At 35.7% G+C, this 14,721-nt stretch overlaps 1 protein-coding gene across 1 annotated transcript in view; it reads left to right on the forward strand.

The window, feature by feature from the left end:
- Positions 1 to 5,696: 5,696 nt before the first annotated feature.
- The window catches only part of Ltn1 (E3 ubiquitin-protein ligase listerin), a 38,039-nt gene continuing 29,014 nt past the window's right edge, over positions 5,697 to 14,721 (forward strand). The window contains exons 1-4 of the mRNA XM_090106114.1: positions 5,697 to 5,902; positions 6,357 to 6,557; positions 6,879 to 7,010; positions 7,770 to 7,904. Coding sequence (XP_089962240.1) covers positions 5,855 to 5,902; positions 6,357 to 6,557; positions 6,879 to 7,010; positions 7,770 to 7,904 — 516 coding nt within the window. The 5' untranslated portion in view covers positions 5,697 to 5,854. The remainder of the gene's footprint in view (positions 5,903 to 6,356; positions 6,558 to 6,878; positions 7,011 to 7,769; positions 7,905 to 14,721) is intronic.

Raw genomic sequence — 14,721 nt, forward strand, 5'->3', positions numbered from 1 at the left:
TGTGCAGAGGCGGCTCGTGACAAAATTTTATGGGTGTTCACTTGAAATAAAACACTGAAAATACATGGTGTAAATCAGTACAATTTATTAAAAAAAAATATATATAGATTCCGGGATTCAGGGATTCCGAAGACTCATCATGCCCCCCATAAAGCAATTTGAAATGCACCACAAAATACGACACAATCTATTAACCTTCGTAAAATATGTTAAATCTGTTTTCATCGACACGGTCATTGAACTCGCGTATTGACTTTCGGTACCTACGCGGAATCTAGTACTTTACGAATGTCTTGTCGTCCGATAGACGCCAATTGCAGTTCATTCAACAAATGGTACCGAGATTGTGAATGTTTTTTCATCTTGATTGAAAGATGAGCTAAGTCGTCAACGCCCGTTTCAGTCCAAGCACTCTCACCTCCGCCGGCCGCGCCCGCTTTAAATAAAACACACGGAAAACAAAATAGTTTGTTGCTTTCATCACAACCACACAACCACGGTGTTTTCACATATTGTTCAGATTTAAACACACGCGTACCTATATGTTTTCGTTTTTGTCGTACATTTTTGCGTAAGATCAAGTTCAGGCCGTGGCGGTCCCTTATTAGCTTTACATTCAAGCCGAATTTGTAACGTTTTAACACACTTTTTAATGAACGCCACATTATAATTATTGTTCATTTTAACACTCACAAGTAATACTGATAACTACAGGCTATTTCAACACGTATTTTATAATTTTAATTAGAAAATTGCATGAATCGCGCGCGTGCATTGAAGTTGACTCGAGTGTTTGTTTATATTATAGAAGTGGAAAGTGGAAACTGGCAACCTCGCGCGCAATCGCTGTCCTGCCTGGCGGTAAAAACGAACCGGCAACGTTTGCGGGTGCGGCGCTCCGAATTTTGCTACTTATCCATAGAAAATCTTTTGTTTCACGCGCAGGGCTCTGGCAAAACCCTCTCTTTCACTCCTATTGGATTTCGTATTAGGAAATGTACTAAATCTTTTTTCATTGGAGCGCAATCGTGAGCGCTCCGCTTCGCGCGTTACATAATACAGTAGGTATTATACAGGTGTATGGGATGATGGAATGATGGATATATTCATTGGTATTAACAGTAGTTTTAAAGATTACGATTGATTTTAAATAGTAATAATTAATGTTAATAATTAAATTAAGGAGTATGATTTTATTATAATTATTTATGGGAGTTCACTGCACCAGCGCTCCTTAGGGCGAGCCGCCTCTGTTAATGTGTATTTTATTTGTAATGTGCCAAATGTACCAAAGATGTGCCATGTTTACCAAAAATTATATTTTAAGTAGTTGTACTGATTCAAAAACAGTACCTGTAGCATAAAACTCATTTTTTAAAACCAAGCCATAATACGTATTTAGTTAGCAATAGTCGTAGTTAGATATACTCATAAATCATAATCTATCTTTTTTCCATTATTTTTCAAAGATTTACGAACGCTAATTATAATTATTTATAATAATTAATCAACCCTTATTCTTTCAAAAGCTACAAATAACCGAATTCATAATAACATGCACTTTTCAATAAATTCATGTAATAACGTTACGTACATAAATTTCACGTTCATCAGTATTGTCACCATCAGCGTCTAAATTTCTATATTCTGTTAACTTCTAATAATATAAAATATTTAGCTAGTTTCTATCTTAATTAAGTTAAAAGCATTCCATAATACTCCTATGGGATCTCTACTGTGTTTAAAAAACTCCTTCTTAGTCCAAAATTTAGCGTATGTTTAATGTAAATAGATATAAAATTATTGTAAATAATATAGGGTTATATGTACATAATGATGGTTTACATCTAGTAGGCGCTACGCGTGATGCGACTACCGCTACGATACAATGAATATGAGGACAATAATCAACATCTGTTTATTGAATGCAATAGGATAAAAATATATTTAAATTTAATATTAATATAGACTTTGTTAATATTTAACGGAAGCTTAACATGAGTTGTAGTGTGAAGGAAAATTGTATCGTTCAACGGGAAGCGATGAGAGAATTTGACATAAAGCTTAAATTTTCAATTAAAATTTCAAATTTATCGCATGTTTTTTTCCTTCGCAATCATTAGATATTCGTTAAAAATTACTGTAAAGTATAAAATGAAAACGCACTTTATAGATAAATTTTAAAACTCAACGCTTCTCGTGACACAGATCCATTTCATATAAAAAAATTGCCAAATTATCGTTCACGAACCGATGTACTTACATTGTACATACTTTACTTATAAAATATTAGATATTATGTAAAGCACTTACGTAGGTTTGAAGTATTTCAAGGCTCAATCCGTTTATAATTTCAGCAGTATATTAGAACAGAAAGTTCCTAAAACGGTAGGTAAGTTGTTTTCTTGAAAGGTTTCTATGCAACGAATTATGTAAAAATTCCAGCAATATGATAATATTGTGTACAATTATATTTTAGAAGTAAAGTAATAAACTGCTTTCGATAATCCACCATTAATATGTCAAATTAGTTATACGTTTTTTTTTTCTTATTAAAAATTTTTCATGCTATAAATTGATGAGATCTAGATACCCACATTAAATTTAATCGAAGCTTTATCATTTTAAATAATCAGTTGTAGACATGACGTCATAAATAATAATGGTTCAATTCTGTTAATTTTGGATTATCTAAAGTAGTGATAATAGTGTACATACAAAAATACAGTATTGAAAGCACATCCACAGCGGAACGTAAATACATCAAAACGTCGCGGTTACATTTTGTAAAAAAAAAAACAAAATACGTTTAAAAATGAGTTTTATATTTTTATTTTTTTACAAACACGGATTAATTATTATTGTTATTTAATATTTTGAGTTTTTAGCTTCGGAACTGTGATCTTTAGCACGTAATTGTGACGTTTTGGTACAATCAGTATTTATTCGCTTCAGGTGAAATCAAAGCTGTATAATTTAATAATTAAGCGAACATGTTTTAAATGATTCATATTTTATTATTAATTAATGTAAGTGATTTCAAAATTGACCGGTGGGCTAGATAAACCAAAGAATAATTAAATAAACGATACGGACACTTGTATATAATACCGTCATCGTTAGTTTTAGTTTAGTTTCTACGATTGAATAAATTTTATATAATAAATATTTTATTTTTATGAGGCATTATGTACTATGGCAAAGATTAGTTATATTCTTGTGCAATATAATATTGCAGAGAAGTATTTCTTTTGTATAGTTTAAGCGCTAAACAGTTAAAATGTGAATTCCTATTGCCATAATGTGTTTGTGTGCGTGCGGACGTGCGTGTGTGCGTGTGCCGACATTTGTTGTAAGCTAAGAACTAGATTGTTAAACTTACCCATAGATTAACATGTGTTAAAATATTGCCTATTATAAATTATAGTAATTCATTTTACTTGATATTATAATGTATATTGAATTTATGAATATTAAAAATATATATATATTGACAATTCAATGCGAAACGTATTTTTATTATTTGCAAAATCCTGAAAATTTCATCGTTTTTCCCAAAATATTACCACAGCAAAACACAAAGATATCAGTCTTGTGGGAACAAGAATGGGTACATGAATTGAATAATTAATTAATTAGTGTTTTATGGCATTCAAATGCTTTATATTAATTGTTTAATAATTACATAATACAAATTTATAAAAACAAAAAACTCGATCACGAGGTGGGATTCGAACCCGCGTCTTCCGCCATTCCGATGAAACGCCTTTTTTTTTTTTTTTTTTTTTTTATAGTGGGGAAATCTTCTTAGATACCCCCGGCTCCCGGGGATGGAGCCGTGGTTATGTCGGATTTCTACCGACTAAAACCCCACTCTGTTCCATCGCGCTGCTTTGGACGGAACTGCGGGAACGGTTACGACTCTACCGCGTGTCCCGCCCAGCAGATGCCCGTTTCCAGGCCCACCACTAGAACCCCCCTCGCTGGTGGCTGCTGGAACGAAGGCTTACGCCACCAACGCGCAGACAATGAATCTTTCCCCGCTCCATCATCCGCGTTCCCCCGAACCCCCGACCCCATCACCGTCCGGCCGGAGGGTGCACGCCGGAAGGTCCTCCGATGTGTGAAATACACGTCGGGGGACCCTCCGGCGCACTTTTATAGAGATTACCTCGCAGCCCCCACCTCACCAGAGATGGCGGCCCTCGGTCCGGCCCCACGGACCGGATTACGAGTTGGCAGACGGCCGTTTTACAGCGGCCGCCGCCCCACACCTCTCTGCAGGAGTCTCCGCGCGTCACCACAATGACGCGTCGGGATCCCGCCCTCCGCTGCACGGCGTGGCTTGCTAAACCAGCGAGCCCGCCGCGCCGCGACCTCTGGCCGCCATCCACCGCCGCATAAAAGCCGGCTCTTCTCTGGCCCACAAACAGGACCTCTGCCGTCAGGTCAGTCGAGGCTTCCCAACCCCAACCGCCGTTCAGCGCCACCTTTGCCCAGTGGACACGGGGTCCGCCAAGCCACGACCTCTGGCCGCCATCCCACGCCGCACACAGCGGCCGCTGGGCCACACCTAGCCCTGGCCGTCGGGCCGGTTGAATCTCCCCGACTCTAAACCAGCCGTTCAGCCCCTCGCTGGTCCAATTTCGCTTCACTCAGAGGGCCATAACTCTGAGCTACTGAGCCCCTCCGCCGCGACAAGGCCTGGACCGTTGGGGGGTCCGATGAAACGCCTGACCTCTCGGCCACCCATGAGCAATCGAATTTATTCAAATTTTCTTTTCTAATTTTAAAGTTCAGTTATTTTTTTTTCTACATATTTTTTTTTTTGCCCTACGTGGCCTACGTGGCTACAAAAAAGAACACTTTACCAAAGAGAATACAAATTGCACTTTACACAATGTAGTAACCTAAATTAATGGCCCAGCTTTTTATAAATTATTAATAATAATAATTTCAAACAAGATGCGTGACAAGTTTATGGCAGTTCAGTTTCTATAAAAAATTTTACTTCTTACCAGAAATGATATCTTATTAGATGACGTGTAATAATAATTACGGAAACAGGACGTAACATAATTTTATTAAAGTGAACCATTTATTACATCGTCTCAAACTTTTTGGTCTGTGTAGCGCATGTCGCGTGTATCGCGGCTGCCGAGTAGGTATACCTACTCGGCAGCCGACCGACACGCGACATGCGCTACACAAAGCAGTGTTCGGAACCGTTCGAACAGTTTCACTTTTACCGTGGTTTCATAAAACCACACAACATTTTTTTACATTAGTAACTATTATATATTTACCTAGTCTGTGATAACACCTCTAATTACTCGAAACCTGTGCTAATGCTCGAAACACTAATTAATAGAATTACTCTCCATGCAAGTAACTAGGTAGTAGTTTTTACAATTACTTCTTACGTCATCTACTTTCTACAAATAGTACCCACATTTCGACAAACTAACTCTACAAAGCTTTGGGAAACAAATGGATGCAACAAGTATTCTTACTATTTATATATCTCTTTATTTACGAAAAAAAATTAAAACATTACATTATTACTGATAACAGCAGATCCAAACTAGGCAAAATGATACTGCCTAAATACCTTGTATCTTTAACGTCACTTACAAAGGTAACTTTTTAGGTCATAATATGACTATGACATAATTTTGACAGTTGACATTGACACGATTCATGGTGGTGTAATCTGCATCTGCAATGTGTTGTTTTGCTTAATAATTTACCTCGTAATTTACTTATAATTACTACAAAATACTTATAAAAGCCGAATACTTCCATGTTAAATTTAGAGTGTATAAATTAATTGTCATAATCTCATTTTTATAAAATGGGAGGGAAAGCAAAGCAAAGCCAAAGAACCAAAAATAATGTTAGAGTGAGTATTTTACTGCAATTATTTTTATTTCTAAATGGCTAATCAAATTTAAATTTTCTAGATAATATTAACTTCATTGTCCTCAATAGTTTATTTAGACAATTTTGTTTCTCACTACAGTTTTTTACCATTCCTTATTTACATCAACATTATTCTCATTACATACTATCTAAATTCTTTAATCGTTTTATGATCTACTACCAAATAAAAGAGAGAATATATGTGTAATAAACATTAATACAAATATACATAACTAGCTGTGCTCCGCGGTTTCACCCGCATTGCTCCGCTCCTGTTGGTCTTTGCGTGATGATATTTATAGCCTAGCCTTCCTCGATAAATGGGCTATCTAACAATTTTTCACATCGGATAAGTAGTTCAAACAAACAAACTCTTCAGCTTTATAATATTACTTAGTATGGATCAACAAATTATTTAAAAAAAATTCCTTCAGCCTTCCAGTAGTGGCCGCAGTGCAGAATTGCTGAACAATGTGATAAAAACTGACAATGTGTTTGGGAGTCTCAGCCCTAGGAAAGGCCTCACTGGCCTGTTCCCAACTATGGCTGCTGGACCTCTCGATCAGCTAGCGTCCAATGAATATACATTGGCTTTCAAGAAATTGAACAAAAAGGACCCTATAACACGGACCAAGGTATTTATGTAGGAGCAATAAAGATTCAATATATTGTAAGGTAAAATAGTATGAGTTTAATTCAGAAGTCCTTCTTTCAGAAAATGGAAAATGTATTATGGTTTTTACCAATACATATTTTATTATCAAAAGTTAATTATTTGTACATTCTTTCATATTCAAAGTTCTTATTTGCATCAAAACAAAAGAAAAAAATTCATACAATATTTTTTTACACAACAATTTATTGTTTATTTAAAAAAATATTGCACTTACTAGACAATTTTTTTATTACACCCATGCTATATATTAATGTAAATTTTTTTTTCATATAAATTATAGGCATTACACGAACTACTAGAGTTGGTAAAAAACAGTGACATAGAGGATGTAGTGGCCGCGCTGCCCAACTGGGCGCACTTCTACTTAATGCTCACCATCGATAGCGAGAGGAAGGTTCGGGAGGCTACACAAGTAAGTATGCAATTTTTCTAAACTAATTTATTAATAAATATATATTTCAGGACATTTTTCAGTTTTCACACACAACACAGTCGCATGCTTTCACTTGTGTTATGGTAACCAAAATGGCTGATAAACATACATATATATAATTTTAAATAAATACTTATATAGATAATAATTAATACAGATACAGAGCAAATATCAATGTTCATCACACAAATATTTGCCCTGGGTGGGAATCGAACCCACATCCACTAACCAACTATGCCAATCGGTCAGCCAAAAATAAATGTATACACCAAAAATAATTTAAAGACGTCATGTAAATTATAAATTAAAAAAAACATCTTCATAATTGGCTTAACGAAAAAAAATTCTATACCATAAAGGAGTTCATGGAAAGTTCACGGACCATCTTTATTGCAATTATTTTGCATTCTTTATTGTATTGGCTGAACATGTTTGTACTTTTTTAATATTATTGTATCACCATATTTTTTAACTAGCTTTCCGCCTGCGGCTTCGCCCGCGTTTTCAAAGAAAAACCCGCATAGTTCCCGTTCCTGTGGGATTTCCTGGATAAAACCTAGCCTATATTACTCGTGGATAATGTAGCTTTCGAATGGTGAAAGAATTTTGAAAATCGGTCCAGTAGTTTATGAGCCTATTCATTACAATCAAACAAACAAAGTTTTCCTCTTTATAATATTAGTGTAGATACCATGTTTAAAGCAAAAATAAATATTTTATTGAACGTATCGTGTACAGGCGTGTCACGGGCTGATAGTGTCGCGGTGCGGTCGGCGCGCGGGCCCGCACGTGCGGCGCCTGCTGCCCGCGTGGCTGCTCGCTCAGCACGACGAGTACGCGCCCGCGCAGGCGCTCGCCAACCAGCACCTTCATGTGAGTATCGGTGTACTTGTTAATACTATGTTTTATTAGTTATAGTATTTTTAACCACAATCTAAAAAAAAAATTTGCTTCGAAATATGTGCGTAGATTTAAATATCTAAATATACATCAGTACAGAAACAGCGGCTTTGCTTTATACAATGTTAAGATTGTCGTCGACAATTGACATAAAAAAACAGAACTTAAACTAAGAATCACCTCAAAAACTGTTCGTAATAAAACTCTGCCTGCACGTGGTTAGAAGAGGCAGAGTTTTCTCGAAAATAAACTTCAAAGATTGATATTGCCACGAAATAAAATGTTTTAATAAATGTTTCATACAACGCCGCTCAAAGTGAATGTAAATGTCAGCAAATTGAGTATTAAACACTTGACCGTAATTTGAAGCTTACTTCATTAAGCTTACTTCATTGAGAAGACACCTAGCTTTTTCCGCCTATTCTTCCCTCTCTTTCCGTTGTATGTATGCTATCTCTCTCGCACACCTCTCCACCAGGTGGCGGGGCGCACGATAATGTCGGGCGCTGGATGTTTTTCATTGGCGTCTAGCTTCCGCCGCGAGAAGGTTGTCTACAAGACTACAACCTTGGTGCTATTAAGTATTAAGTATTGCTTAAAGCAAGTGCTAAAAGTGTTAAAAAGTGTATCCCGTCGGATCGGTACAGTGAGTTATTTTTACATCTATTCTAATAATATTTTACTTAAAACTGAGTAAAAATCTTTAAAGTCAACGGTATAATCGTTGGACTTTATTTAAAATGCTGAGGTTTTTAATTAATCCTTCAGCAATAGTTTATTTTTCAATATGCTTAAATACTTAATAGCATGAATAAAGATATTTAAAATTAACGATACAACCGTTACATTTTACTTGAAATAGTAACTTTTCTTTTGAAATATTTCATTATGCAATATGTACTAATTAATATTTGAATTTTTAATACTGTGAGTAAAGCTATATTTTAACGGTGTTACCGTTCGGCTTTACTCGAATCGTTAATATTACTTTTGTGATTATTTGATATTACTAGATATATCAAATACCCTCTCTTGTATATAGATATTTTTAATATTTTATTTCATTTTTAATAATGTGTTTTTATTACAAGGGTACAAGTGAATTTTTCGTGGAAGAATTACAATTAATACTTAGTATGGATATGAGCCAACTCAAAGCTTTACAGGCATACAATCCATTGCTACGACTTTATTACATTGTCGTTATCGCTAGGAACGGTTCGGAATTCCTATCATAGTTTATTACTAAAAATTATCGAACGAGATGAGTCAGCTCCAAGAAGTCACGACATGTCAGAACACGTTGTGATATTATTTTATAAATCGTACGGGAGTTACCGCTCAACTGAATAATGATGGAATTCGCTCATGTATAGTAGATACGTACCATGAATGTTCCACACATTCAAAACTATCCGTAGTCTATACGTGTCCTTTTATGAGTATTATTCTGATCCGTTTTTATGTGAAAATAGACATATTACACACGGCTAATTTGATTGAAAATTACGTTTCCTATGTTCAAATGATGCAACTTTTTTGTTAAAACGAGTAAGTACCAAAAATTTTACAATTAAATTCTTTGGTTTACTGAACTTGTGCTGAAAGGGTTATCGTATAATAATTATCGAGATATCTTAATATAAATTAGATTTAGATACACTTATTTCAAAGGATTTACAATTCACTTCTAACGTTTTAGAATAATATTATAAACTTGTACACCTTGACAAAAATTAAAAAATTGCGGGTGAGTGGAGATTATTTTGTGCAATTAAATATAACGTCCTACGACGGTATGGTTGCGTTCGTAAGGAATGTTAACGGATATAAAGCAACTAAATGTTACATCGATTGCATGAACAAAAATAAATATGAATCGAAGTTCATTTTAAAATTTAGTGAATTGATTTGAATTATGAATTTATTAAATGTCGCTAACATTGGAAAATAAGTTAAAGGACCTTGTTAATTGCTATATTATTTAAATGATTATTTACTGCTATTTTTATATTAGCACTAAGGTGTATTCTTGCTCGAAGCAGAATACATAAATGTGGCCACTACTCCTCGCAGGGGTTAGCCAGGTCAAATTCACCCTCGCAGGGTGTCTCTTAAGCATTTTTTGGCAGGCCCTACTTATTTCTAGTTACAAACATCCCTCGCGCAGCTGTCGCTCGCAGGGAAATGGTGCAAATATATATCGGCCCTCGCGGGGCTTTGATTACAATCGTCCCTCACGGAAAAGATGGTGCGAATATATATCAGCCCTCGCGGGGCTTTGATTACAACCGTCCCTCATGGAGAAATGGTGCAAATATATATCAGCCCTCGCGGGGCTTTGATTACAACAGTACCTCACGGAGACATGATGCAAATATATATCAGCCTTCGCGGGGCTTTGATATCGGTCAATTAGGGAAAGCTGGCATGTTCACAGTACTCACACTTATGCAATTTCACTTACAGTATGTTCAAAAATAAATGCGACTCTAGTTTCATTTTAGACTTGAATTGTAAAATGGTGCGTTGTAGATATATATATGCAAATATAATTACTTATGAAAGCTCTCATAATTTACCTGTAAAATTATAATTTAAAAGTAAATCAATTGATGAAGTTAATTATTTATTCTAATAATAATCAATTGGATAAAAGTATTAATAATCATTCAATTATCAAATAATAGATAATTAAATTCCTGACTTTGGTCGAGTAAAGATATCTAAGAAATATTATATTTGTAGTAAGTACGTAATACCTACCAATACGCGCTAACAAATATGTGTTACATGTTTATTGTATAATTTTCACACTATTGGTTTTAAACTCAAACTCAAACATTTATACAATTAGACTTCTTCTAGAAGCACTTTTGAATCGTCATAACAGTTTAACAGTTTTAACATTTACCACCAATTCAGAAAGCAGTATCTATAGAGAAGAAGAAGAATCTATTTAATCATAATCGTAATCTTCTACTTCACTGTATCTTTCATCGCTCGAAGAACTCGATGTTTCGTTGTCGGAATTTCTTAATGTTATTATAAATGAGTCAGTGTAATTATCTACTTTTGGTTCTAATTGAATATATTTTTCCTCATGTTCTCGCGTCTTTCTCCAAACGTCACTAAACATATCCAGACTAATAGCATTTGCTTCCTTTCTAAATAATCCTTCCACAGTTTTCAAGTTAAAGTTCACATTTTGTTATGCTCACTTTCCCTTTAATTATGCCCCATAGTAACTCTATTGGGTTGAGTTCTGGATGGTATGGTGGAAGGCGCAATACACTATGTCCATGATCTTTGAGGATTGCATCAAGTAGGTAAAAATTGTGTATAGTTTGGCTTATTTTTTTTTAATAATGTGATAACTCTGATTATTACTTAGTAATTTCATTTTTGAAAAAAAAAATGCCGATTTTAGTCAAAATTTATATTTTTCTAACAAGATCCTTATCATCCAAATTTCCACCTTGGTGAGAAAAATTGACATTTCTAATGAAAATGAACAAAAAAATTAAATGATTTTATTAAATACTGTAAAATAGTCTATAATTCTTCCATTTACTGTATCACAAAATTCTTCATAGATTTTTAGATATTCGTACTACACCAATTACATCACCCTGTATTTATAAACAATTGCAAAATATGACACATACATAGGCCGGGAGATACTGACACAAAATTTCGGGTCATTTGTAACAGAATGGCGGTTCTACAGAGGTCTTTTTCCGCGGTATGGCGACCATTTGGAATCGTCCGAAAAGTATGGCATGGCGATTTTAGTAAATGGCTGCACGACGATGGTTACCTGTGCAAAAGTGAGCCCGGTACAAATGGTTGAATTGTTTTTTTTAAATCAACGCATTCACGTCGGTATGGCGGACTGTAAGTCACATCGTAACTGTATGGCATGACACTACCGCCTACATCTTTTTGAAGGGCTATCGGTAAATTCTAAAATTTTTGTGTTACAAATCGTTGGACTTTCGCTATTTATCCGACGAGTGTGACTAACGCCCACGCGACTAGTTCACCGGTACCAGCGTTCTGACCATCATTTTTCTTTTTGTCATTGCGTACTAAGACCCCTCTAGACCGCCATCCTGTTACAAATGACCCGAAATTTTGTGTCAGTATCTCCCGGCCTAACATGTGCAATGTGTAAATGTGTTGACGTTCCAGCTCTTCTTAATATACCTATAACAACCGTCCCCACGGGGAAATGGTGCAAATATATATCAGCCCTCGCGGGGCTTTAATGGCGATTGGTGCAAATATACAAAGGATTGATCATTAAAATGATCATAGATATTTGCTTTTGTCAACGAGGACCCACGAAAGAAGTTTTTGGATATGACCGTATCGGATCTTCACTCTTCTAAGGTAGGTAGAAAAAGGTTTTGAAATCTACTTCACAGTGGGCAGTATAGTAAATGACCTAATAAATACAATAAAGGTTAGATACGTCAAATAATGGGCGCATGAAATTGATACTTCGTATCCTAAAAGTTTACGCTTCAGGAATCGGGAAACCACCATTGGTTTACCAATTATGGAAATTGGAATTGAACAAATTGTATTTACCAATGCAAAGCCTAATCACAACAAAGGAAGGCGAGTCGGATCAAATATCATCTCGCAGATGATTTGTGGCGGTGGTTTCGAGGATTGTCACCAAGCCTTGTGTCAACGGTATGTTTGGTATCGTAATTAAATGGCACTAGCCGACCAATTTTCATATACAAACATCGGAAGAGATTTTTTAATCGCAAAGCGATTGAATGTAACAAATGACGATTGATTACGTATAGTTGACCTCTCATAGGCCTATTTTAGTTGCCCGGTCTTGTAGGCAATTTATTTGACTCGTTTTTCAACCCATTTGACCTCATTATTGCACCCATGAGATTTTTCTTCGGGGCTCAAACAATAAATCGCTGAGGGATTAGGATAATCGTTTGTTAGACAAGTTTTTTGTCATCCCACCAGGATTATTATATTGTATAATAAAGTTATATACAACTATTAACGTAAAACGTTTAAGTACTCAACGAATGCTGAGAATACTGACTGTTGAGTTACATAGGATAGAGGATAAATAACGGAAAGTCAATCTTTCCAAACAAAAGCCTCTTATTATTAGATATTACTTGGAACCCCTACCCTTAACGAGAAAGCTCTGCCAAATGACTTCTCATTTCTTTGCTTTGAGGGGGGGGGGGCAATAAATGAAATGTACAGGCTATACGGCTTTTAAAATATAAGTCTGGTAAGCGAACTAAACTTTGCTGGTTTAGTTCTTGCTATATCGCTATCCGTGCCTGCTTCTCGTGTTTACGGGTGAATTAAGTTTATCAATAGTCATAAATGCAATGCTATTCAGAGGATATACTGCATTTAAAACATGACAAAGTCTGGTAAGCGAACTAAACTTTGCTAGTTTAGTTCTTGCTATATCGCTGTCCGTGGCTGCCTCGCGTGTTTACGGATGAATAAAGTAATGTCCTGTCTTCGCATCCACAGCTAACTGTCCTATACTGTCATAATCTTAACACAGATTCATTCGACATAGCTCCCCACGAGCTCAGTTCTTCATTTTTGCACTCGCCTGTGGACAACACAAGAGCAATGCCTCCATTGGTAGCAGTTACAATCAAGGGATAACTAACCTTAGGCTAGCCATATTACGGATGTTGGAACAACCGACTATATTCAGGGCAATTTTCTTTGTTCAGTGTAACGTTTAGACTGTCGTAGCATCCCTACGGAACAAAGATGGGATCAGATCTGCATCCTTAATGCAGTTAATCGAAAGGAGATACTTTCAGACGACGATAGTATTCAAAACCCACCATATTCCTTAACATAATAATGCATAGTTAAGCTTATAATCTCTCTTGCCATTATCCTGCAGCAGAATTCCTTGGCGATAATTTATCCTCGTTAGAACGAGCGAGGGTTGTTACGATAATATGAGAAATCCTAGTCAGTTAGAGACCTGAACGACGCGATAGAGTACCGCTATTTCAGTAGTAGTAACACCTAGAAGGGTGAAGGTATTCTGGAAAGCGGAACTGAAGGCCCGGTCAGCAGCATCAGCCACCTAATAGACAGTGTTCAGTGCTGCACCACTATAATCTGCAAAATGACTCTGACGGTATGAAAATGTGGAGTACATTTTCAAAATATCAAATGATATAGTTGGAATAAAAATCCTATTTGCCTCCGTCTATCCAAAAGACATACGGAGTAGCTAGTAGTAGTTGGTTGAATTAGAATAAAGTAACTATAGTTAAAATCCTTTGTTACTGACTGGATAAATTTGGCTCTTTTCCTATCTGACGTTCATATAGCTGTTGACTGCCTAGTGTTGTGCACAAACACTATTATTATAAACTAGCGGTCCGCCCCGGCTTCGCTCGTGGTACTTACGTTTTCTCTACATAAAAACCATCCTCGTACTTCAAGGAATATAAAAAGAATTATCGAAATCGGTTCAGCCGTTCTCGAGTTATGCGCTTACCAACACATTTTGCGATTCATTTTTATATAAGTATAAGAATAAGAAGATAAGTCACGTTATGTAGTCCCGAGGCTTTCGGTATATAAGTTCTGATGTAAATCATAATTATATCTTAAAACCGAATTGATTAAAAGTAACGTACTTGGCTGTAGTAATTGCAGTTTTGGGACACAGATAAGCTCCTTATCATTTTAGTCTCTTAAGTTCAGTATATTTGTTTCCAGTACAGAGTTTATGACCTATCAGTTTTAAATA

This window comes from Colias eurytheme, chromosome 10 (genome assembly GCF_061535395.1).
Source record: "Colias eurytheme isolate Ceu_HAF_F1 chromosome 10, ilColEury1 Martin Lab GWU primary, whole genome shotgun sequence".
Classification (NCBI taxonomy): Eukaryota; Metazoa; Arthropoda; class Insecta; order Lepidoptera; family Pieridae; genus Colias; species Colias eurytheme.